The 26,991-nt window shown below is 44.5% G+C and overlaps 2 protein-coding genes across 2 annotated transcripts in view; one reads left to right on the forward strand and one right to left on the reverse strand.

Moving 5' to 3' along the window:
- LOC129387391 (uncharacterized) overlaps window positions 1–26,991 on the reverse strand; it is an 89,695-nt gene that overhangs the window by 22,967 nt on the left and 39,737 nt on the right. The window lies entirely within an intron of this gene.
- The window catches only part of LOC126541770 (uncharacterized), a 30,374-nt gene continuing 9,405 nt past the window's right edge, over window positions 6,023–26,991 (forward strand). The window contains exon 1 of the mRNA XM_072286739.1: window positions 6,023–6,097. Within this exon, the coding sequence (XP_072142840.1) occupies window positions 6,053–6,097 (45 nt within the window). The 5' untranslated portion in view covers window positions 6,023–6,052. The remainder of the gene's footprint in view (window positions 6,098–26,991) is intronic.

Consider the following 26,991-nt stretch of genomic DNA (forward strand, 5'->3'; position numbering starts at 1 on the left):
ATACAATGTTTCGATTGATAACTCCAAACCTGGGGCCCTATAACGTACAACTATTGCACTCTTCTTTTTATCTCAATCTCATGACGTCAAATTTATGCAACCGCTGACGCAAGCGTCGGCCGGTTACTCGCTGACTCGTTTGTACAGGCGAAGGAAAAGCGGTCGTCGTTAATAATATATAACCTTTGTTTATTTTCAAAGAAAGTAGCGCTTCGATACTTGACATGTTTTTCTTATCTAGTTCAATCACAAGAGGCGAGGAGCATGTAGAAGAGGAAGGGGATCGCTGGGGCCGGGCTAGCACATTAAAAGTAGATAACAATGATGCGGGTGGTTCCGGCGGCTGCGATTGGCCTGCCTTTTGATTAGGTTTCGGGGTCTGGTAAGAAAACGTGGCGGTGTGCAATGAGGGGCTAAAAATGCAGCTGAAACGAATCATGAGCGAATAAAACTTAGCATAACAATGTCTTGTGAGTGCTGAAAGAAGTAGACAACATCACACTGCCATGCAAAAATTTGTTATGCACAAATAAATCCGTTCTCTTCAGTACTCATAAGTATGGCCTGAGCGATTGGTGGGCAGCCGCCTTCTAGTTATTTCGAAACAGGGTAGTCTCCGGCTATTCCGAAAGAAAGTTGCGTCTTATTCTGTAGTTAATGCATCTTTAATGCGTACACTTCCCTTTGACGACGTGAGTTTTTGCGGTTTTCTGACCTCGCGTGTCAGACAGGCGAAGTGGGTGCAGTCCGAAATCTTTTGACCTACTGTGCAGGGCTGATGGCGGAAAAAGCGTTCAATCCGAAATAACTATTTTTTCGTTCTATCTAATCATGCATAATCAGTGCATAGACGTCATCAGATGAAGAGCTTTCGCAGTTTTTATAATCTCGCGTCGATGAGAAGCGAAGGTGGGGTGGCCCGAAAAATTTTTGAACAATCGTGTAGGGCTGAGTGCAGAAATGGAATGGCAAACTTTGGAATAGTTTTACGTTACAGCGCCCAAGCTTTAACTTATGGTGTCATCAAACTACGAGCTCGCGCCGTAGTATGAGTGCTATGCTGGGCAATGAAACGTTTTACGACGCATGTTCGTTTAGGGAAAGCGTAGCTTTGCCCAATTTGAATTAACGAACCAATCGATAATGCTTTTATGGATGAGACGGATTTCTTCAAATCGCATGGGAAGAGTGTGTCTTTTTTCTAGTCCATAATGAACCTTCACTGTCGCAGACGGATCGACTGTCATAGCTTACTTCCTGCACTTATGCGGGGCTGGTTTGTGCGAGTTGATTATAATAACACAACCGTCCTTCGGCAAATCCTCAAAGATATAGCACAGGAAAGCTACAGTCCGAACAGAGACATCTTTAATCTGCAGAATATAGGAATATCGCCTTATTGTGAGCCTTCCTATGCGCCCTCATGCATTTCCCCATGCATTTCCTCATGCATTTGCCCAATACTAGCCAGCTTATGTGGCTGACCCTGCAATTTTATTTATTCCTTGCGCTGGCCCAGATTCCAGTTAACACAAAGAGCAGTATTGTCTCTCAACTATGCGATTATCGCTTCGTCTGTCAGGCCTCGCTGGTTTCCCGTGCTTATACTTGGCATATTGCTCGCCTCTTGCACTAACACCTCTCACATATGATTAAAGATTGTACATCTCTTTCTAACGCTCACGCCAGTGAACACTGTAGCTTAGCGCTAGCGGATGCGCAAATTATAAGCTCTGCACACAATTTTGCTTTAAATACTACAATTTGTCGCTATATATTGCCCATGTGTACTTCCCTTTCATTTTCTTTCCCGTAAATAAAATTGGTTCATCAATAAAAAATTGAGCTCGAAGCAATTTTTATTAATTTAATGCATTAGCAATTACTGTCAATTACAACTTATATAAAGAAGCAGAGAAAGCTGAGGAACTTGGTATAGACTCAAGGTTAGAATTTATGACGTTTGTGTTGTGTTTTGGCTCCCCGTGTGTTCTTGTTTTGAGCGCCCATATTTTCTTGTCAGGTACTTACATCAGACTTTATTATCATGACTTCCAAATGTTAACATGCTTAATTACAGTCTTTTGTGTATATCTTACAAAAAGTATTTAGTTTTCCACCACCACAGTGGGAATTCGGAACAGGTTTCAAGTTATACAAAACCACATAATAGACAAGACATTACAATTTCCTTCCCACAAATAACTTACTTTATGTCGATGAGTTAGAGTAGTTTTTGCTTGCAGGACAAAGAAGTCTGAAAGTGCCGTTTTTGCGGGCTACATCAAAATATCTAATTTTACAATTCCCATGAAAAGCATGCAGCGACATGTGTCGAAAAAGATGCCTGAACTCTGCTTAACCAAAGCTGCAGCCTCCTGTTGTAGCACGATATATCAATATTTGCGCAACCAACGCCGTGTCATGTAAGGCCGAGCTCAGCTCCTGTAGCTTAGTTAGTTTAGTGCTCTCGGCAGAAGCGCGGGCAACAACTGCAAATCGGCACAAAATGGAATTAACCAGGTTTTTGACCTATCCTTCTTTCTCGTCCTGTTTACACAGATTTACTGTGCGATTTGCGCAATAATAAATAGAATGCGAATATCTATCGTAGCCCATTGTAAGGACTAATATCTTCAATATATTTACGGCTAGTCAGCACTGATGTTAAACAGAGATGACCTACGGCACATCTTCACTTTGGCAATTCCAACACGTATCTTTACATGCGCACATGCGGAACATGTAAACGCACACAGAGCTATGTGTGCGCTCTGTGTAAGCCTCTAAATGCATTGTAAATAGTAATGTATGTTTGATGTCATGTCATGCTGACATGCTTTAATTTATTATGTCTGTAAAACCCCTCTCCGTCCCCTCCTTCCCCCTGTAATGCCGACAGACATGGTATTGATTAATAAATAATTAAAATTTAACTTGTGAAAATTATACTCACTGTCTGAGTCCTCATAAAGGTAATCTAGGTTTCATCAAATCCAGCAAAAATAGCCGAACAGCGCTATAGGCCAAAGGCAGTTCCTTAAAAAATCGGTAAGGAAAAAAAACAAACAAGAACAGGTGGCATATCTTTCTTACGTCTTACGGTCAGTAGAAACGGCTTGGCACCGCCAGCCCTATATCACTGATCCTGCACATAACACCAAACTGCCTGAACCGTCCATTACTCAAGTACAAGCAGACTTCCTTGATTTCCATATTTCACCTCATTTTTATGCCGAAGGGGTGCCAGTGAGGCGTGTAGAGCTGCAACGCAAGGAAGATTCTCGGTCCGGCTGATCCAGATCTCCAATTTCGAATTCTTCGCGCATTGTGTGCGATCGAGGTTTCTCTTGCATGGTCAGTCGTTTTTTAAGACACTGAAGCGCAACTTTTCTCGAGGTGTTTCCTAACCTTTACAACGCTTGTTGAAAGAGAAACGAGGCCCGCGAATAGAAACAAGCCAGCCGGGATTTTCAGAGCTGGCGTGTCTTCTAGAAACACCTGGTGGTGACTCACACGATCATTTCGCGAAGGTTATTCTTGTCATCGCTGCTCTGCAGCAGCTCTCGTTCAAGCTTGCCCTTGTTTCTGGTTGGAACTTCAGCCTTCTTTGTATTCCGAAGTCCGCTCTTTGAGCTTTGTACACCATTCATTTCACCACGCAGAGATGCAGGTTCTTGAATTTTTATGATTGATTTGGTCTTGTGAGAACCGCATTCGTAAGCGACCTTGTGTGTTGGCAAGACACGCCGAACATCTGTAAAGGTTGGTGAGAAATGTCGTTTTATGCCAATAACGTTACCAAAGCCTATTACTGAATCTAACTGCACGAGATTCCTGTGTCTGGCACGGTGGGAGCAGATGCAGGAAAATGATTTTCTGTTTAAGAACTGGGAAATATTGAATTTCCTCTAAACATGACGATTCAGCATGGGCAGAGAAGCTGATTTCTGCATAAACAATGGCCATTCCTATGCGGCAGTGCACCATGTCTCGAAATAAATCGCAATAAACCAAAGTTTTTTTTCTTTTTGAATTAGAGGTCATGCACTGCCGCTAGTAAAATCATAACTTTTTTCTCGAACATAGTTTCTTTCATTGTGCAGCTCTAAGTCAAATATGCAAGCTGTGAATCTTGCCGTGCTGCAAGGGCGTATTCATGGGCCATTGCATTTGATTATCTATATTAGTGACCTGGTCACTATTTATTGCAATGCTTGTTTCACAGTAAATGCGAACAATACTACGGCATTCTTTTAATATCGTAGCTTTAAGAACTTGACAGTGCAGGCGAGTAATCTCAGAAAATGGAAAGCGTGGTGTCGCATACACTTGCTGGAGATTATGGTTAAGATATCTAAGGCAGTGTGCTTGGGCCCAAAAATAAGAACAAATGCAGCCTGACTGTCTGCTTAGCGTAAAAAGAAAAAAAAATAGAATATCTACGTTTAAAAAAAAACATTAGGAGTGTATTTTCTAGACCGTATGTTCTAGCACAGACGTATAAATCCTATTTCCATGATAGCCACTCAAGGTATAGGCTTTGTAACCCTGCACAGGTAAGCCTTGTTCCATCACTTATTGCTGTTTTTAAAATATGGCACACTTCCTTTTCAACTATTGTATGACTTTGCTCTACTATTAAAATACAAGAAGAGTTTTAAGCAAAACGAAACCGCCTTTCCTGCATTATGCGCTTTAACAAAACCATCCGACATACCCCATACACTCAGAAATACGCCCAAATGCATTTTTCTGTTTCTTGTTTCTGACAAGTAATGGGGCAAGCACCCAGTCACGTGGCAGCTTAGCAGCTTTTTCTGCTTGTCTTAGCATTCTTCTGTTTTTTTGTACAAAAGAAATGCTGAAATAAATTGACTTGACTTGTTGCTATGTAGTGTTGTAGTCTCTTTTTTTTTTCTATATTATTTTTTATTGCCTTAAGCGACCACTACTGTTACAAACCGATAACAACTATTTATGGGCCGTTTATTTTATTTACGTGCCGTACTTATCGATAAATATTTCTCTCATACGCGCATACAATCAGACATTTGTTCAGGGACCACAAAATTATTCAATTAACAGGCATACTAACTATTGTTGTACAAATGCAGGAAATACCAACAAGAACCTTTAGACTATACGAAATTAGAGTACTTAGACCCTTTGAGTTCTCCATATCAAGTTCGTCAAAAAACAGCCTTGGTGTTCCCTTCTATACGGACATATTACGGTTGCAATATGATTAGCTACCAGTGACCAGTGCCTTTAAATGAACATAATAACTCGAAAACTTCCCCTAAGATTATTTCGAATACACAACTTTGCCGTCGTATTATTGGTCAGCGCATGACAGGAACGGCTGAATAATGCCGGATTTTCACCATAGAATCTGCATATATGCAGGCATGCTAGAATTTTCAATTTACTTGTCGTGTTTATGCTCACTCTTCAAGAGTTTTCACATTTTACTTTTGTTTTACATTGTGCTGAAGTCTTGTGAGCTTTAGATATGCATTCTGTAGGTGCTTATGGCATGTAGGATGTCGAATCAATGTCTTCCAATGTTTTCCCATGATTGTTTCTAATTAGAAAAAAAGATGTCTGTTATTAGTGTAGAGTCTTTGATGGTCCATGCTCTTGCCTTTTGTAAAAAGTGTGAGGTCTACGTATAATGCTTCGTGTACTTTGATATCGTGGCTTTGATAAACCTCTATCAAAAGAAAATGCCAATTATTTTGTTCTTGTTAAGTTGTTTCACTTTTCAACACTTTTTTTTTTGTTTTTCTGTGAACCAGCACACAAGCCTCTGTGTTGCTCCTCCGCAACATAAATGATAGATTGCTTGATTCAATCAATCATTGATTCATTAACTTATCAAGGGCTTCAACCTCCGTTTAAAATATCCGCGCTATTGTCGTCCTTACGACATATCCTTTCACACGCACTCAGTAAATTCCACCGCTTTTTTTTTTTAAACACGTTGATTCCGTTGTCCTTTTCCAGATTTTCTCAACAGTTGATTGGTATTTCGAGTCACGTATGTGCGATGTCAGCAAACAAGTCCATCACTTCACTGAGATCATTCCAAATGGTATGTATGACTACATTGCCTAGTCCAAAACCAAGAGATTTAATTTCCCCGTGGGTTCTCTGCGGAACTTAGAATTGCTCTGAAGTGTAGAGACTTGTTACCATAACCATTATAAGCGGGATACCAAGGCTAACATTGAGTTATTGGAGGATAGTGCGGATTACTGGCCGGCGAACTTATTATTACCCTATTATTAGGCGAACCTGTGCCCACAAAAGCAAGGTCCACTCAAAGCACAACGATACTGGCGAACACAGATGGCGATCGTCAGAATCAGATCTTCGGGTCAAGCGTAAGTGTAAGCGGGTAAGCGCCGAGTTCCAGCGTAATCGGTGGCGCCCACGTGCCTTCCAGAAACTACTATACTCACGGACAACTTTCAGTGGCTATGAAGGGAAATCTACAGAGGCAAAGTGCGCACCAGTGAGAGCGCTTCTGAAAAGAGTCCCCCGCTTTCGTCCACGTTAGTTTAGGCTCGGGAAAACGAAACATAAACACCTTATGAGCAACAGTTAAAAAATCTAAGCCCTTTTCTTAAAGAAAAATGGCTCAACGCAAACATTTCCCCATGCAAACTGAATCAAAGTCGAAGTCCAAAGCCATCGACCATGCAACGAACCGAACAAATGCTGAGCGACTCAATGCTATGCATGTGTGATTTGAGTGCTTGTTTAGCAGTGTATCTTTTGAACGTTGAAGTTGAACGAGGAAACATTTCGTTAGATTGCATAGGCTTTATTTTAGATCATGTAGCCGTTGATTACACGTACACACTCACACTTTCACGGTCGTCTATACAATCGCACAGTGCTGCATTGAGATCGCTGTGGTAGACGGTCAGAGCCTCTGCCATCGTAACGGGACACAGCCTGCTTGCAAACGTGAGATTAATGCAGGAATGGTGTTGCGTCGGGGCTCTCTGTAGCGTCTTCAATTTCTACGCGTAGCGATCTAGCATGAAACTCTCGATCCATTAGCCGTGCTCTTCCGCCACTTCGATGTTGAGGTCATCGCACATGAGGATCGGCGTAATATGTAGCTTTAAGGTCTTCATCGTTTCTGCTAGGTACATTTCCGCGTCTCAACGAGATGTGTTCGGAATGATGTACACGCTGGCGATCACAAGATCAGTAGGCATCTCGACTGCACAAGCGACTGCCACTTGGCGCCTGCATGCCGTTGCCGATGCACGGGATCGGCCTTACGGGCACGATCGCGCTCGCTCTTAAACGTTCGCATACGGCAGCCTCTTCTATCGTGCACTGCACCAGCGGTCTACCCATGGTGACGGCCGGGAATGCATTGCGTGACGCACTTAATGCAACGCAGATAGATACAGTTCGTCTGGGTACGGCGGCGTTAAACCATTTTTTCTTTTTTTTTTAAGAAAGGTTCCTTGATTTTTTTTTTTCGTATCCTATGATGAGCCCGAGGTACCGCGCTCTTGCTGTCTCCAATAAGCTGGGCAGTTCAGTTAATCGTGACAGGGGTGGTGTCATGCCTGACTGATGTCACTCGCGTTTCTAGTGAACTTTGTGCGCATGCGTTACTCTTGCTGAGCTCGTTGCTTCGCGCCGTTATCAGGCACCGACCCGCCGGCCAGTCGACGCTGGCGCGGTACTGCGAACGTAAACTTTTTTTTTTAAATTATGGGGTTTAACGTGCCAAAACCACTTTCTGATTATGAGGCACGCCGTAGTGGAGGACTCCGGAAATTTCGACCACCTGGGGTTCTTCAACGTGCACCTAAATCTAAGTACACGGGTGTTTTCGCATTTCGCCCCCATCGAAATGCGGCCGCCGTGGCCGGGATTCGATCCCGCGACCTCGTGTTCAGCAGCCCAACACCATAGCCACTGAGCAACCACGGCGGGTATGCGAACGTAAACTGTAGTGTTTTATGCAGATATATAAGTTGGCTTTCCTTCAGTGCGTTTCCGGCGATCACTGTCGAATCAGTGAGACATAGAAAGCTTTGCAATAAATTATGCGTGGCTCTGCTATCCCATAGACCAGACCAGTAGAGCTGGGGCAAGGACAATAAGATATAGACGCTTACAATATTCTCTAAAGGCGAGGCTGCATTTTTCGCCTTAGGCGCGATGACAAGCGCCGATTTCTTAATGATTGAATATTGATGCGTAAAATGTTGGAACTTGGTGGAATGCAAGGTTGGGAGAGTTCACAACGCACATCTAACGGTAGAAGTTCAACATGCTTTTTGTTGAGTAACACTGACGATGAATGCATAGTTACAACAAATTAATCTTCGCATCCGATTCTGGACACACTCAAATGTACTGCATAGGTTCTGCATAGCTTTTACATCGCTGAAGATTCCACACTAATATCATACTGCGCCTTTCTATTCTAATTATGACCTGTCTTACGCCTACCGAGTCTTTAATAATGCGAATAGGCAGGCAGTTCCTTCTGGGAATGTAGCTGAGGCCAGGGCAGATGTGATTAGTAATACTGTATGTGTGGGTAGGCTGACTGGGATTATCAGATGAAATATGCTAAGGAACCTACGTTGAGTCAAAGTGGGAATTACAGAGCCTGTAAATGTAAAGTCATCAGAGAGTTTTTTCGATAGAAAGGTATACGTTTTTTACTATTAGGACTTCTTAGCCTTCTGTTAAGCAACTGGAAAAAAAAATATGGTGTGCAATGTTGTATTGTGTGTTACAGCATTATGATCGCTTCCAAAAGATAGTGACTGAATAAGTACATCTTTCCCGGACATAGTTCATTTTGCGCGGGCACGACCGCCTCACCTTTATGTTTTTAAATCTTTCGTGATGGGCGTAAGTTATTTTGCCGAACAAAAATAAATATCGTTGAGAAATAATCAACACTCACTGCTTCACGACAAAGCCTAGTACGTTGGCGTGATCGCCATCTGTGATAATGTAAGAGCGACAGCCAGTCGTGCAAAAATGACTGGACAGTCCCCAGTTTTTTTTTTTTTTTTTGGAAGGACGGGACTAAACCGTAGAAGGCTAATGACATCATGACATGTCACGATAGAGAGAGAGAGAGAGGAAATGATAAAGAAAGGTAGGGAGGTTAACCAGGACTGAGCCCGGTTGGCTACCCTACACTGGGGAAAGGGAAACGGGGACGGAAAGATTAAAGAAAGAAGAGAAAGTCTACCGGGGATATCGTTCAGTCACTCAGCCCGGATCACAGACGCTGACTCAATCCTGTATCTTTCAAATATCGCAGCAGCGCTTTTGTGGCCTTTTGTAGCTGCGATATGCGAGGCCATGGTCCCAAGATCTTGTTCAAGGTGAACGGTTTTCTATCTAACTGGTTGAGAGCTGTGCAGAGTTCTTGTCTTTCATTTTCAAATGATGGGCAGTAGCACAGTAGATGGTCTATAGTTTCTTCGACACCGCAGGCATTGCACTCGGCGCTATCAGCCATTCCAATTAAAAACGTATATGCATTCGTGAATGCGACGCCCAAGCGTAAGCGGCACAGCATTGTTTCCTCATTACGCGGAAGCCCTGGTAACAGCCGCAGTTGCATAGATGGATCGAGGGAATGCAATCGATGTTGAGTGAAATCAGGTGTGTGCCACTTCTCCAATGTCATACGGTGCGCTAGCTTGCCTAAGTGTTGGGCTGCGTCAGTCCGCGATAAAGGTATAGAAACAAGGGTTGCTCCTTCATGTGCTTTCTTAGCAGCTTCGTCAGCGACGTCGTTGCCTGAGATACCGCAATGGCCAGGCAGCCACTGAAACACGACGTCGTGCCCTTTCGCAATCATGTGATGGTGCATTTCTCGTATCTCCGATACGAGTTGTTCACAGGACCCGCGACGAAGAGATGACAGAAGACATTGTAAGGCCGCCTTTGAATCACAGAATATTGCCCACCGATTAGCCGGTTGGTTGTTAATATAATCTACGGCACCTCGGAGGGCAACAAGCTCCGAACCGGTCGATGTTGTCAAGTGAGAAATCTTGTATCGGATGCTTAGTGATCGTGATGGTATAACCACTGCCCCGGTGGAGCTGGTCTGGGTGGAAGAGCCATCCGTATATATGTGGACGCGGTCAAAGTAGAAAGTGTGCAAACAATCCAGAGCTGCTTGCTTCAAGGCCAAGGTAGGCAGGTCGGTCTTCTTTCTTATCCCTGGAACCGTAAGACGCACCTGAGGTTGTTTTAAACACCACAAAGCTGAGGTTGAACGTGCTGATGGTGTGAAGCCCGATGGTAGGGAGGCACGATGCTTGCTGACCTCGTTGGAGAAGGATGCCTGTGGTCGTCGTTCTGGCAGACAGGCAAGAAAGCTTGATTGAATCCGTGAAATATGACGAACATGGGCCCTAAGCGACTCGGTGCTGATGTAAGTAGTGATCGGATGGTCTTTAGCCATTATAATGGTTCCTGCTGTTGAGGTGCTCCGCGGAAGGCCTAAGCAAACACGTAGTGCCTGTGCTTGCACGCTCTGAAGTTCTCGAAGATTTGACTTGCATGTTTTAGCAAGCACGGGAGAACTATAGCGTAGAAATCCGATAAAGAGTGCTCGATATAACTGTAGCATGGTGCCCACTGACGATCCCCATGTTTTGCCGGCGATGAACTTGAAGATGTGAACAATAGATGTGAGCCTCTTCTTCAAGTGGGCAACCTGAGGGCTCCAAGAGAGGTCCCGGTCAACAATGACACCCAAAAACCGATGATTTTTCTTGTAGCAGATAGGCTGGCCATTGATGTACACTGGATAACCAGACATCGCTTTTCGCGTAAAAGCGACTAACGCACATTTTTCTGTTGAGATGGTAAGCCCTTGTGTCCGAAGATAGTCAGATGCCTGTGTTGCTGCTTGCTGTAGCCTTGCGCGAACCTGCAGGCGAGTGACCGCTGATGTCCAGATGCAGATGTTGTCGGCGTATATTGAAACACTCACTGTTTCCGGTAGGCATTCAGCCAGCCCAAGAAGCGCGAGGTTGAAAAGAACAGGGCTTAGAACACCGCCTTGGGGAACGCCTCGGCATGTGTAGTGGTCGGTAGTCAGACCATCTTCCGTACGCACGAACAAGGACCTTTGTGTCAAGTAGTTTCTGATCCATTGATATACTCGCCCTCCTAGTTCAACTGTCAGAAGCGCGTCTAGAATGGTTTGATGGGAAACATTGTCGTAGGCGCCTTTCACGTCAAGAAAGAGTGCTGCTGATAATCGCTTCCGAGATTTTTGTTGTTCTACAGATGATACCAGATCGATGACACTATCAATCGATGAACGGCCTCGTCGAAATCCCGCCATTGAGTCAGGGTAAATTTTGTTGTGTTCAAGGTACCATTCGAGACGCATGAGGATCATACGTTCCATGAGTTTCCTGACGCAGCTGGCAAGTGCTATCGGCCGATACGATGCCAGTTCGAGCGGTGACTTTCCAGTTTTTAGTAGCGGTACCAGGCGGCTTCGTTTCCATTCCTGTGGGACGACACCATCTCGCCATGAGCTGTTAAAAAGACTGAGGAGTTCTCTTCGTGCTTCTTGACCTAGGTGGCGCAAAGCACTATATGTTATCCCATCGGGCCCTGGTGAAGATGAACACCTACAGAGCGCCATAGCAGCTTCTAACTCTTCCATAGTGAATGGAACGTCCATACTTGTATCTCGTGGACCGGGGATGTCACCTAAAGTCGTGTCAAAGACTAAATTTGCGCGCCGGCGACTTTCGCACAAAAATCCTCCGCAACTTCTATCTCGCGGCGGTTTTCATAGAGAGCAAGGGCGTTGAAAGGGCGTCGTTGCTGGGGGCTTGAGCTAAGACCCCGTAGGGTACGCCACACACGGGATAATGGCTTGCGGGGGTCCAGTGACTCGCAAAAGCATTTCCATCTTTGATCCGCTAGCTTATCCATTCGCCGCTTTGTCTTCTTTTGCATGCGCCGAGCTTCTCTGAGGTCAAGAATTGACTTCGTGCGCCTGTACCTCCTTTCAGCTCGGCGACGTAGTGCACGAAGCCTTTCCAACTCAATGTCATTCTCTGTACGCTTTGATGAATGTGTGAAGCAACGCGTGCAATCTTGCATTGCGTCAGCAATTATTTCTTCTAATTTGCGTACAATACGTTTCTTGCATGTGTCTTCTACACGAGCTTGAAAGACTGACCAGTCGATTTGGCGAGATACAACCGGTAATGCGGCGTCTAATCCATCGATTCTCACATAGGTCGGAATGTGATCACTTCCATGGGTTTCAATATCGGTGAACCACTGCACGCTCGAAGTCAGGCAACGTGACACAAAAGTCAAGTCAAGGCAGCTGCTGTACGTTGTTCCTCGCAGAAATGTCGGGCTTCCGTCGTTTAGAAGACATAGGTTGTGGCCAGATGCAAAAGATATTAGTGACCTGCCCCTCGAGTTTATCCTGGAGCTTCCCCATATATGGTGGTGAGTGTTGAAATCCCCTGTTATTATCCAAGGACCGGGAGTAGCAGTCATGATATCTTCTAGTCTTTTGCTATCAAACTGAATGGTTGGGGATAGGTAGACGCCAATAAGAGTAAAAGACAGCCTCTTCTTTTTCACAGTAACACAGACATATTGGTTACCGTCGTGTGGCGCTACGGGTTGGGAAAAATACGTAAGGTCTTTGCGGATGTAAATCAAAACCTTATTACTTCGGACACACGTGGTTGAAACAAAAGGTTCATACCCTGATAGTCTTATGGAGGCTGATAAGTTCGGTTCACAGATAACCAGTATAGGGAAGTGGTTGTCAAACACGAACTGCCGCAACTCCGAAATACGTGACCTCAAGCCTCTCGCATTCCATTGGAATATGGAGGCACTTCTGACATAATCCCGGAACGATCGCTGTTGTTGTCGATGAGCCGTGGTTCTGCTGTAGAAGCCCTCAAGCACTGGACTTCTGAAGGCTCTCAAGAACCGGATTGATGGCATCCAGCACTTGCAACGCACTTCGAGCTGTTGGTGTCTGTAGCTTGTCCAGGAGAACACGAATAGCACTCATCAGAGAGCTTATCATGACAACAACTTGTTGATCCTGGTCTGACAATTTATCAGGAACAGATGAGGTATCCCTTGCTGTAGAGCTCTGATTTCGCTCAGTAGGGGCATGTAGCCGCGGGAGTGCAGGCCAAGCGTCAGCAGCCGTGCTGTTCGATGCACCTGTGTCCTTTGAGCTGACTGCGTTTGGCCGGGGCGGAAGAGCGGGTGGTAATGTCCGCGGCTGGCGTTCTGCAGAGGCTTTGGAGGTTCTTGATCGACGTCGGCGACGTGATCGTCGTCGCTTAATAGATGCTGCTGCTTCTCGGTGAGACGAGTGGTCTCTAACCATTTTTTTCAATATTGCCATTTCCTTTCGTATCAAAGGGCATTCCTTCGAGGATGCATCGTGAGGGCCGCTACAGTTTGTGCACTTCAGCACATTGGCCTTGCACGTGTTAGTGGTGTGGGGCCCAGTGCAGCGAGAACAGACGGTAGTGTTCTTGCACACACTACTCACGTGTCCAAACTTCATGCATTTCCAACACTGCAGCGGTTTTGGTATAAATGGGCGAACTGCGTGTCGAAAGTGGCCCACTTTTACATGCGATGGGAGGGATTCGCCCTTAAATATGATCTTCACACACCGTGACGTGCCGAGACGAAACGCGTTTGTGATGACGGTGTTTTCGGTAGCCGGCTTGATTAAGATCGACAGATCGGAGTCGACAATGGTCTCGTCAACATCGTAAATTACGCCAGTACTGACTTGTTTGCCCAGCGGAATATGAGGGCGGACTTTCATCCCGTCAAGTTCCGTGACATTGCGCAAAGAATCCAACGCAGCTGCGTGTTCTACGTCAATCGCAAGGACGTTCTTACGGGTGTTCACTCTGATGTCTTTGATTTCATTCGGAACTAGCGCCTCTAGATGTGAATACACGGCTCGCCTGTTGAGGCGTCTCAGGTTGTCAGTGGCGAGAACTGGCGCGAACAGGATGGTGAGCTCCTCGGTATTGCGCGAAGATCTCACGGTGGACTCACTCGAATTCGATGATGCGCTGAGAAATCTTCGCTTTGCTTTACGACTCCGCACCAGCTCGAAGGTGTCGTCACAAGAATCTTCACCGCTGACATAGTACTGCATCGTGTCGTCGCTGTCAGTGTCGCTCTCGGTGCCGTTGCGCTTCCTGGAGGCAGCCGTCGCGGGCACGGCCGAGTCCGGCGGACGCGCGTGAGACTCCATCTCCGTCGCAGTTAAGGAGGAAAGAGCAGTTCAAGGCAGAGTCCAAGAAATTCACAAAATGAGTAGAGCTGGAAGACTCGGCGTTCTGCCTGAAAGGCACTTCGTCTTCTTCATCACGATGCTTGCCATGATGCTTGCGACCTTACAGCTGCCGGAATAGCGCATTATTCATGTGTATTTATGCCGCTTGGCTTCGCACAGAAAGTAATGCAATGGTAAAAAAGTAACTTTGTAATCATATAGTTGTACCTCATGGTAAACGGGAAACAAATCAGTGCTCACCAGGAAACCAGCTTCACAGTTGCACAATATTACCTGATATTGCAAATAATTGCAAAAAGAACATAGTAATTAATAAATTCAGATTACACGAAGTACGCTAGTTAATGTTGCATGAAGCTTCCATTTATTATTACTCTTTAGGATTTTTTCAGGGGAGACAATTCCATTCAAGGGATGTCCGAGGCCAAAAAAAAAAGAAACAGCTTAAGAAAGTAATGTGACTAGATTCGATGCCTCCTTTATACAGCTGCCCAATGCCACGCGATATATGTTGCGATGGAGATATCAGTTTAGGATTTGGAAATTCAAGGTTAGATTTATGTGCAGTTAGAGTTGCTGTTTATTCAAAGGTTTAACATATAAAACAAGTGGAGCAAATTTTAGAAGTTCTAATGAGGCAATACTATTAATGGAATTTCACACGCAGGATACGTACTCCAATTTTGTTCGTATTCGTGTTTTCTTTAGTAGTAACTTTAGGGAGGATGGTAGCTTTATAGAAGTAGAGGAGCAAATAACCCAAGGTTCGATTCGCATCGTTACTAATGTGAATATAGGTTGACCGGGAGATATTAGCTGTAATATGAACGCGTGAATACGTTTATGAATACACAGCCTCTAATGCAGTCGTCTTAATTAACTAACTCGAAGATCTGTTTTGAATGGGAGTTTCTGAGTTGATGTTGCTGCTATGTCTGGTGTACCGCAGTGCTCCGTGTTGAGACCAATCTTTTTTGTTGTTTTTATTGATAGTTCTGCTGTTATCAGAAACGAGGTACAATTATGAAGGATGATCGTTGAATGTGTGCAAGAGGATCCAATAAGGCATTGTTTTTCTGTTTGTGCCCAACCTGAAACAAATTGAATTGAATTTTGTAGTCTTACGTGCCAAAACCAGGGCTGGGCAGGGATACCCAGAAAAGTATTCCGGAATACAGATACCGAAATATGTGTGCCGGAAGTATAAAGTACAGATACTGAGATACATTTGTGTTTTGCGTAACGGCATATTTCGGAGATGCTTTTGCAAAAAGACGGAAAAAGGTGTCCCGGAATACAGATACAGTAATACAGCTACAAGGATACAGATACTGGAATACCTTTTTTATTTCAGGGATGTTGGTGCTCCGCGAAGGCTATCTCTGGAACAACGCCGCTTCCTTCTTTCCCGCCCTTCCGATTGGGCGATCTCGGTCTGGTGATAGCGCGCGCTATCTTTTTCTTGAAATTTTGGTTCCTCGCCTCTGGGCGGCATGTTGAAAGTTTCTCTGCGCTCGCCATGTGCACGCCAAGCGCAGATCTACGTCTCGCTCGTGGTCTCTCTATGCCATGTTGCTGTGCGTTTGGCTGTTGTAACCGAGGGAGTCAAGGGAAAAAGCGACCACACGAACGAACACACGTCAGCCCTTTTCCGACAAAAAAAGAAAGAAGTAACGAGATACCGGTGTCCTGCACAGTATCGCGATATAATCCATACATCGTAAAAGTATTTCACTACTTTGGTACAAATGCATTTTTGAAATATATCTCGATACAGAAATACAGATGCACCGAATGCTATGTGAGATACTATAGCCATACAATGGTATCGCGGTACTGCCCATCCTTGGCCAAAACTGTGATTTTATTATGAGACACGCCCTAGATGGGGACTACGGATTAGTTTTGATCACCAAAGGATATTTAACGTGCCCCCAATGCAAGAGAAAGGGGCGATGTTGCATTTAGCCCCCACGGAAACGCGGCTATCGTGGCCGGGATTAGGTCCCGTGACTTCGTGGTTACTAGCGCAACACCATAGCCGCTAAACGACAGCGGCAGTAACCTGAAGCGCCTAAGAAATTGGTGTGACATTAATAGCATGCCCCTGAACATAAGTAAATGAGCACACGTTATCTTTACTAGAAAAATCAGATATGATACAAAATGAGGTGGACGTATTTGTTAAGTAGCCAATATAAAAAAACTTAACGCTAAAATATTTATGTGCTATCCCGTTACAGGATGGCTCTTGGTCAAAGAATGCTTATACCGTAGATAGAAGGGACGGGCATGCCTCAGGTTCATTGCAAAAAAGTTAAAAGCACATAACCATTAACATAAAAGAAGTACCGTACAAAACAAGTTTTACCAATCGTGGGAAAGGCTTGTCCACTGTAGCATCCGTTTTCTGATGTGAATAATAATTCACGCTAAAAAATTCAATCCGTTACGGCAAGGCTTGTCCTCGGGAGACAAACTGCTTTTTAAGTGTAAGAGCAAGGAAAAAAAAAACTTGACTGGATCCTTCTGCTTCAGCAGCGAAGTAGGTTACGCTTTAAGCTGTCTTAAGGCAAGAATACATGGAGCGAATATGCGACGAATAGTCAGCGTTCGACGCCCGGCGGCGTACGCGTGACGCGCGGCGGCGGAGAAAACGTCGTTCGCCGCCGATCTAGCTGGCGTAGAAAAGTTCGTCGGGCGTCGACGATACCGGAAGCGGCAAACGAGTGGCGCCCCAAAGCGAGCCAATCAGGTCTCACTATCCGCCCCGACTCCCGACTAGGCTTCCCCGCTTGTCCGTGTATCCCGATCCCGCTCTATCGTTCACGCCGGTCTCCCGCTTTTCGTATTTATGGCATCCAAAGCGACGTGGCTGGAATTTAACGACAAGTTGATTTCGGCTGTTCAGGAGCGTTCTGCGCGCGCGTTGAGCCACAGAACAGAGCCGCGGTGTTGGAGGAGCCGAAAGTTGTTTACCCGCCCAGTGTTGCCACAGCGCATAGCATTGCCGCTTTCTTTAAACTACATCGGCACATGTCTCAAGCACATAAAAAACACTAGAAATCATTTCCAAACAAAATTTTGCGCGTTTTTAGTATGTTCCGCCATTCAAAGGCGATAATAGTTGTCGTTAAAGTATTTTTGTGTGTCATCTATTTCATTACAGCGCATTTGCCTCGTCTAGCCACAGTGACAGCAACGCAGCGACTCGCGGGCGTCGGCCGCCGTGTCTTCGGTCCATGTAGCGCAGCCCGACGAACACGCGGCGTCGCGCCGCGGCAGATTTTCTGCCGCCCGAACTTCGTCGTGAAAGTTCGCTCCATGTATTCTGGCCTTTACTCAATCTTCGATAATATATGGGAATCTGCTCATCGGGCTGTCCGAAGTGTAGCGCGGGCCGGGTTTTACGGCCCAGTCCCGGCCTGGGCCCGAGTTAGCAACTGCCTACCCGGCCAGAGCCCGGGCCCATGCAGTGCAATAAATTTCGATGTCCGCATTTGTTTCCTCGCGCAAAGTACGCCATCTTAAACTTAGGACGTAGCTTTGCAGTACTGATCTTTTGATACCATTAGCATTCTAGGCCTACTTCAAGCGTTTTGAGCCTCTCTATATATCGTATCTACCTGTCGGGATTCTTTCGCCGGCACAATAACTTATGTTGTCTACCAGCATGGGCCACCCACTAGGTATAGGATCATGGTCGTGATGCCGTCATGGTCGTTCAAAGGTTGTCATTTAAGCTGCTTTGTTATCTGACTACCTTATCTGACGTCATCTTCATGCCTTTTATGCCTAACCCGTGGGCCACATTGTCTAATCGCTTGGAGCACTGGTTCGACTAGGTATGTGCTCGTGGTGGCGAAGCCGTCGTGGTCGTTGCAACGTCGTCATGCCAGCTTCGTCAGCCGCCTATCGTCATGCCATCGTCATCAACCCCCTCCTCCCCGTCGTCAGGCCGTCGTCGTCATGCAGACTTCGTGATACAGTCGCTGTTATGCTATTGTCCTCATGCACTCGGTGTCATCCAATTATCCGCATACATTTTCATGTCATTGTCGACATTGCGTCATCATCATACACTGGTCGTCGTACATTCGTACTCATACCGTAGTCGTGATGCCGTCGCGGTTTTTCTGCCGACGTTATTATAACATCGTTATCCAACTATCGTCATGTCGCGCTGTCGCACAGTCGTCTTCATACTATTGTCGTGATGCAGTCGTCGTCACGCGGTCTCTTTACAATTGTCATCACATCAGTAATGCCATCCCACTGTCGTCCTGCTGTCGTCGTCATACTCTCTTCGTCGTACCGTTCACGTCAATGCGCCTTCGTGATGCTATTCTAACTATGGCGCCGACATTCAACCGCGATAATGCCGCTGCTGTCATCCCGTCGTTGCCATGGCATTGCCTTCAGACAGTCGCTAGGATGCATCCATTGTCCTACCGCCGTCTCCATGCCATCTTCGTCGCGCAACCGTCGTCATTCCATCTTCGTTATTCGGTTGTCGTTATACCGTCGTCATCATACGCTCGTCGTCATTCAATTGTCCTCATGTTGGAGTCGTGACGTTGTCATCGTTGTACCAACGTTACCATTTAAGAATGGTCATATGACTGTTATCATCACGTCGATGTCATACCATCATTGTCATTTCATCGACGTGATCCTTTCGCTCATCCTGTGGTTAGTGCGTCGGCATCATATAGTCGTCGTTATGCCGCCATGCTCAAGCGTTGCACTGGCAAGAGAATGCCATAGCAACATGGGAGGATAGCAGATTACACCACACATAACCAAACCAACCAACGTCTCAGAAATGACAACTACACATGTTAGGCAAACGCGACTTCAGAAATATGGCGCGTTGCTACACGCTCGAAAACTGAGCATTACTATCGACAATCATCATGAGATGAGCTCTGCCATAACTTCTTGAAATATTCCTTTTTTTTTCTAATAACCATTATCGCTTGTAGTTCACTACCTGCGGATTTGGTGTACCGCAGCATTCTTTATGTCTTTTAGCGCCTCCCGCCATAATGCCTTAATTGCGCTGCACATGCTGCACGATAAAGAATAAAGTCAGAGTAATCCATGACACCCACATAAATTTACAAAGGTTAGCACTTATTCCCATGAGCCATAGGTTACACCAATTAGTTACGGCGTCTAGGTCAGAGAGCATTCTATTCATATCTTCCCCGTTTTTTATTTACCTGTATATAACTCAATGGTCAGTGAACAGATAAACCCTGAATAATTTTATTTAATCGCTCTATGTTGTCTTGCTTAGAAATTTCAAGCTTAACTTGCTTGAGTCGCGAGTAAAGAAATCAAAATAGACGCATTTGTAATAATTCAAAAGACTTCGGAAATTAAATTTGTGGTTAGCACTTACCGCGTTTCTCCTTTTCTCTTCTTATAGGCATGGTTCCTTGTTTTCTAGACAAGAAATTATTGCCAGATGCTTTAAATACTAAGTAATTTTCAGTTTAAATTACCCATTCAATTCATTGCCGCATAATTGGCGGATGCTGATGACACCAGCATATCGAAATAAATTAGCGATTGCTCCCCCCAGTGCCAAATCAGCAATCTCTGGGCTAATTATGAGCTTTGCATAACTTAGTGAAAACTTCTTTGTTCCCCTATTTCCTTACATAATAGAAGGCACATAGAAGGCATACGCTTTGTTCTGGTTGGGCTGAACTAAGCAACGACTTCATATTTTTAGAAATGACGCACGTTACTTTAGACGTGCGTCCAAAGTTTAATTATTGTAGGTTAATGACAGCGTTATGCGGTCGCTATATACATGTTCTAGGCGTATCGGGAGAACGAGACGTTTCACGGGGCTTCAATAACGAGTCAATGGGGCTCAAGCGTGCATACTGTAGAATATCATAAGCAGGCAACGTTTTAAGCTGTGCGTTAACATTACTAACAGTTAAAATTCCTACTCCAACTGCTGGACAGAAACTGCTTCATGTGAAATTTTGCTAGCTTTCGTAAGGTCGCGCAGGGTGTGTGCATTTCATAGATTGTCAGGGTATATATACATTGATAATACTTGAGCCGAATCTTAAGAATAATTAAAGAATAAAAGTCCGTAATGCATGTTGCAGCGTGCCATTTTCATATTTTCCCGTGCACACCGAAGTAGCATATTCTAAGTCATGTAATGTAGTAGTTATAGAATTCCATATCCAGGCCTTCAGAAACGTTCAGGCGACCAAACGTTCTCTTGGATAACATCCCTGCGTTTTTCCTTCCTTTTCTCCTCTTCCTTGCGATGCAGCTCTGCAAACATATCCTAACAGCAAATATAATTTTCTAACTCGAACTGAAGAGCAAGATTTAGCTCGGGGCTTCCTATCCAAATACATGCGACAGAAGAAATCGATTTTCTTAGGAATCACCGCACCAAATTTGATTAGATTTGTTGCGTTTAAAAGAAAAATACAAAATTCTAGCGCGTTTTTCATTGACGCCTTCAATATTTAACAATGCTTGTTGAAAATTACAAATTTTCCAATAAACAAATCTTCCGGGGAGAATAAGAAAGTATTTGCCCTTTTTTATCACCCAAAGTAAAGTACATTCAGATACTTCCAATTATACGTATTATTATAGTTACCTTACGCTATTCTTACACATAGTATCCACAGCAGTTCAGGCATTTGTCCCATCGCAGCATTACTTTTGAGAAATGTATTCCTCAGTCAGCGACGCATGTGATCTCATCGAACGCTCATTGTCATGTAAGTCTTCACGGTCTTTTGCGAACTCAGAACGCCACCACCTCACACTTCTCCTAGCGAGGCACCTTTCCTCATACGTGGGCTGCATTTCCCTGGGGATTACAATCAGCGTTCGTCCCCTCGCTCCGTACTGAACGAATCACACTTCGTTGCTCGTACGCCGCGGACGTGTGAAGCACAACCTCCGTCTGCAACAACTGACTGCAGCGGCGTTCAGTGGAGCAACCGTCAGATAAGGCCGGGCTGGTCCAAGAAAGGTCCACCGCTGGGAATGGATATGTTGACCTCGCATTTACTGCGGTTTATAGCTAAAAAAAGAATAGGGGCAAAAACTTTCTGATTCGCCCTCGTATCAAGCTTACAACTCTGTAACTCAACAATGACATCGATACAACGACTCTGCAAATTGTTTCTTATAGCTCATCCAAAGTGGACAAAATTGATGTATTATAGACGGATGTGAAGTCGACCGTTAATATGTCAATATGACTTTTTCAAAACCCTTGCAAACAAAGTAACTGATTCACGTAGGACATAAACTAATACACTAAATTTGTCCACTTTGGATGATTTAAAGGATGCAGTTTACACTACTGCGACAGCTGCTTTTAGTGCAGAGGTACGAATTTGTAAACTTCGTACCTCCATATTTTTAATATCTGACCAATTTTTGAAAGTTTGTTTAGAAATATTGGGCAGCTACATCAAAATTATGCTTGCAACAGTCACTAGAATATGGCTTTGTCTCTCAAATGCAACAAATTTAAGTAAAATCGTCCCAATGATTATTTCGGAAAAGCGTTTCTGCGTTTCACATGTATTTGAACCGGCGACATCGGAGTTCGACCCGAGCTAAAGCTTTAGCTCCGGGTCTCCTATCTAAATACATGTGAAATCGATAATCGTTTTTCAGCGCAACCACTGCACCAAATCTTAGGAGTTATTCTAAGCGACAGTTAAGCTGTCTAGTTTGTTTACGTATATTTTTAGAATCGCAAAATTTCAATTGAATTGAATTCTGGGGTTTGACGTGCCAAAACCATCATTTGATTATGAGGCACGCGGCAGTGGAGCACTCCGGGTTAATTTCCGAAAAATTTCAAGAAACAAAATTAGTCTTATGGAAGTCTACCTCAGCAACTATAAATGATATTGCAATTCTGTAGACTGCACCTAATAATACGTCTAAAACTGATAGCAACGATATATCATGCATCATCCTGAATATACCACTAATTTGCGGATGCGGCATTTGCAAAAACGTTCCAATACATTGTAACAGGTTCACATACGTTGTATATTCATGCACAAAATTTCTTCGCTCATGATGCCCGAACGTATGCAGTTGATAGAAACACCTATTTGTTTTTCGTGAATGAGTGTCGGATTTGTAAACTTCATGCTTCTATTATTTCTTTTCTTTTTTTTATATTTACCAATATCCTGCAATTCTTGTAAAAAATTTATGCTCTAATCAAAATTATATTCTCTTCAGTCACTGTACTTTAACTTTCTCTCTTAAAGGCAAGCAAATTCATTCAAATCTTTTTGGCGGTTTTCTCGTAAAAGCGTTCCTGTGTTTTACATATATTTGAGCAGCCGGCATCGGACATAGGCCAGAGCTATAGGTTGCTCTTAGGGCCAAACAATGAAATCTTCCTTACCTCAGTAAGGAAGCCTTCATTGCGGTGAGGCTACCTTATGTCACTCTGGAAGCTTCCTGACTGAGGAACCCTGAGTGAAGGCTTCCTTGGTGCTTCCTCAGCATAAGGTAGCTCCAAAGCTACCTTCATGGGTCCTTACGCCGCTCCTGGCGGTGAACGAGCGCTTCACCTCACTGCTTAACCACGTGACGTTTGCTAGCGCATGCGCGCTGTCGCCCACCTGCGGAGAAGCGCGAGCACGGTATGTCTTGCCAGGCATGTTCGTTTCAGTCACGCGTGCGGCATGAAAGCGTTGCTAGGCGTTGCACGACGCCGGCGTGCCAGCGTTGATGGAGCACATCGAGTTTTGCACTGTAATGCGCTACTTTTTTAAACTTTAGTAAACAAAACTAGAAGAAAGCATCCACGCTTCTCTATATTAGCTCTTCAATTTAAAGATTGTGCGGCGATACAACATTTTTTTTATAGAATAATGGTGTTCGCATAAAGATTTTAAGAGATAATCTCGAACCCAGACATGCGGCAACCGCTCCTTACGTGAGGACGGGTGAAGGGAGCTTTCAGAGTACGCTTGCTTCCTCCATCGGTCCTTCGCTGTAAGGAGGCCTCACGTAAGGTTAGGAAGCGCTCGAAGGAAAGGAACGTTTCATTGTTTGGGCCTTAATAAATCGTCCCCCTATTATAGGAAACCCGTGAAACAGAAACTGATGTATAGGCAAGCCCGCGGCTACCGTGGTGCTGAAATAAAAAATAAAAAAAAGCCGCTCAAGAAAAACGTATTCAACGGAAGCTTCGCGGGAGCTGTTATCTCGGCCAAACATCTATCCGGAATGCCGACGAGCACTCTGGCCAACTGTCCAGCAAGATTGTCGATTCATTGCCAGCAGAGCAAGTTGCTGGCAGTGTTCGAGATAACGCTGATACATAAGCTCACCATAGCGCACTCGCTTCTATGTTCGGAGGTGAAGCAACAGTCTCCGTGTGTGTGTGTGTGTGTGTGTGTGTGCTTCTTTTTAGTGTGTTTTCTTCAGTTGTCTGTCCTCGCATATGTCGTAGTGGGAATTTCTAATTCTCTACGGTCGATAGCCACGTGGTGACGAAAAAAAGGAAACTGAACAAAATGTTCCTAATTACTGGGTATGATTGAGTATGGAATGTTGCGACAAACCGTCAGGGAGCAGAATTAAAGCAATACAAGTTAAAGAAAAGGTGCACGAAGGATACGTATGAAGACGGTAATACGTGTTACATAAACATGAAGGGTGGTCGCAGGCGTGATAAATGACTGTGAATTCAGACGCTGCCTAATTGCAAAATCCATGAGCGAGTACGCGTTGACCGAAACGCACCTATTAGATTTGGGGCAGCCGCCTCTTATTGTCAGTTTTGTATGCGAGGGGTACAACAGAATGACTGGAGCTAGAAAAGACAGAGGCGTAGGCTTGCTAATGAAACGAGGTATTGAATGCAAAATTTTAATGGGGCATGTAAGGAGCATTTATTTATTAGCGGCACATGGGTAGGAAACAAGAAGTGGCTGGGAGTGGCGTGCCTATGAACAGGTAATGATAGCAGAGGTAAAAATAAGGAACTGATTGATTGCATTTGAAGCGATATTATTGAGTTCAAGAAATCGGGCAATATGGTATTACGAGAAGATATGAATGCGCTTATGGAGTATTTAGATAGATAGGCTGATTACATTGGTTCTCTAGTGCAGGTTCCGGGCGATGAATAGAACCTTATAGTAGTTAACAGGGAGAATAAGTATCATGGATCGACAACGTGGCAATGTGGATACACACATTCATGTATCGACTGCGCGTTATTCTCAGAAACGTTCATCGAAGGACTAAACCAAATGACGATAGATGAACATGGAAAAGATAGCCGGGGTAGTTATCGTAAACGCTTAACATTAACATTTTTCAGAGACGCTAACGCAAAACACAAAGTAGTGGCAGTGGAATGCTTAAGCAATAGGGAAAAGTAAACAGCAGAGATCGCAAAAAAACATAGAGAAGAAAATTGAGGTGCTTCCTATAACCGGCTGGGAAAATAAGCAACTGGTAGGTGTTATGCAGCAGGAGATGAGCCGACTCGGGAAAAATATGTTGAGTGGAATGAGCAAGCCGGACAAGTGGTGGAACAAGGAAATAAAGCAAGCTATGGAAGAGCGTAAGAAGTATTCAATGGATAATCGAGGAGCCAAGAAGTTTTCATCACAAGAAAAAGAGATCGCTGCTTAGATGGAACAAGTACCGAGAAAAGGAAAGGGTTGTGAATGAGCATGTGCAAGCGATAATTATGTCTACAAGTGAACGCTGCGTGCACAGCATTCGTAAAATAGGTAAAAGCGCACCAAAACGATTCTAGAACCTCGCAATAGTACTCGAAACTTCAACTAAAGATATGGAAACGGCTTTAAGGGATGAATACGGTAGCACCTTCGAAAAGAAAGTCGATGAGCTGCGGTGCATCAGACACGTTATTAGGGATAACTTCGGCAATTACGAAAGCGCAGCCCTGATTTAAACAGTTCCAGCAAGAACAGAGAAGCAAGATAGATAAAAATTACTGTACACAAATTCTACAGAAAACAAAGCAGGCGACAATGTCCCTATAACACGGCCGCAGGACCCTATGAATTAGAATACAGCTAATCCAACAGCTGGGCCCAAAGAGCCAGGCATTGTTGATTAGTGTCATAGATCAAGTGATTATAACAACGAAAATTTGGTTTGAATGGCGTGCAACATGAACCTCATCTACAAAGGCAAAGGTGATAAGGAAATGATCAGCCCGTATGGGCCAGTTATCGTAACGTCTGTCATATACCTATATAATTGCAATGCGAGCCAGAAAAACTGGAGCGGTCGAAGTGGGTGGAGTAAAATGTTATACTGGGAGAATCACATAGTAGCAGAGGAACAGCTAGACGCTTACAGGACAATATGTTAGTACTAGCTCAGTGCATAGCGATTTGAATGGCTCGAATACACCTTTATTGATATCATTTATAGACGCTAAACATGCGCATTACAACGTAGACAAGGAATTGTTATGGCATATTCTCGATATCGCAGAGCTGCTGAGGGACATATATGGGAACAACTGAGTGCAAATCGCCGTCTTTCGGGTAAAAGAAGCGACCAGTTCTGCCATTCTTATGCCCCCCCCCCCCCCCCATACTCGCTTTATGTGCTGTTCGAGGATGTCGAAACGTCTCGTATACCTAGCCGCGTTCACGGTCGCCTGCGTACGTTTGAATCCGGAAGTACGAGGTGAGAACCATTTGGAAATAAATTTATATTGCGCTACCTATCACGATCAGGCGAAACTTGCCTATCGTGGCTAAATCAAGAGACTTTTTTACGCAGGTAATATTTACTAAAAGAGCTGCATCAACTTCCGAAGTGCGCTGCCGAAACGTGCCTGAGCAGGGTTATCTGACTCACCTATATTGGATGTTCGCTTGCCCCAGTCAGAAGTTCGAATCATCGAGTTTATTTTTTTTCTGTTTAAATCTGAAGGCGGTAATATTGAAGTAACCTCCTGGTCCAGTGCACTACGCCTCCAGGCTTGGAGTGGCGCCTGACACCCGCAAGAATGCCGTGAGCCAGAGGGGCTATACTAATCCAATAAGGAAGACCCAATAAGCTTCGACAACGGACACTCCCACAACAGAACAAGAATTTACCTGCCTGAGGCAGTATTCTTACACTCCATCTCAAATGACTTATTCGATCAACGAATGGCCCTCAGTCCCCAGCAGCTGCGGAGCACCTGATAAAGACGGCGGTCAGACCTGAAATGCAGCAAAGTGTGCTAAGAATCTGTAGGCGCGGACAAGCCGCCACTAGAAACTGACTCTGGGAATTTTTGACACCCGAACTCTCTAAAGTAAAACTAGTGACACCCGAATTCTCTCGAGTGAAGAACTATCAGGCATTGTTCGGGATATCATTGGCCTCAGTGAGGTTAATAGAACTGGCAGAAGAACTGCTGACTACTGACCACATCCTCTCTTATACAGGACTTCCAGCTAAAGAACAGTACAGAGAAGCATTTCTAATCATAAGAACATATTGGGCAACATTGACGAATTCTATAGCATTATTCTGAGCGTAGCAGTAGTCGTAACAAAACATAATTAAGAGGTATACATTAAACGCATTACAAGCCTATGCTCCAACCTCCA

This window comes from Dermacentor andersoni, chromosome 3 (genome assembly GCF_023375885.2).
Source record: "Dermacentor andersoni chromosome 3, qqDerAnde1_hic_scaffold, whole genome shotgun sequence".
In the NCBI taxonomy this organism is placed as follows: Eukaryota; Metazoa; Arthropoda; class Arachnida; order Ixodida; family Ixodidae; genus Dermacentor; species Dermacentor andersoni.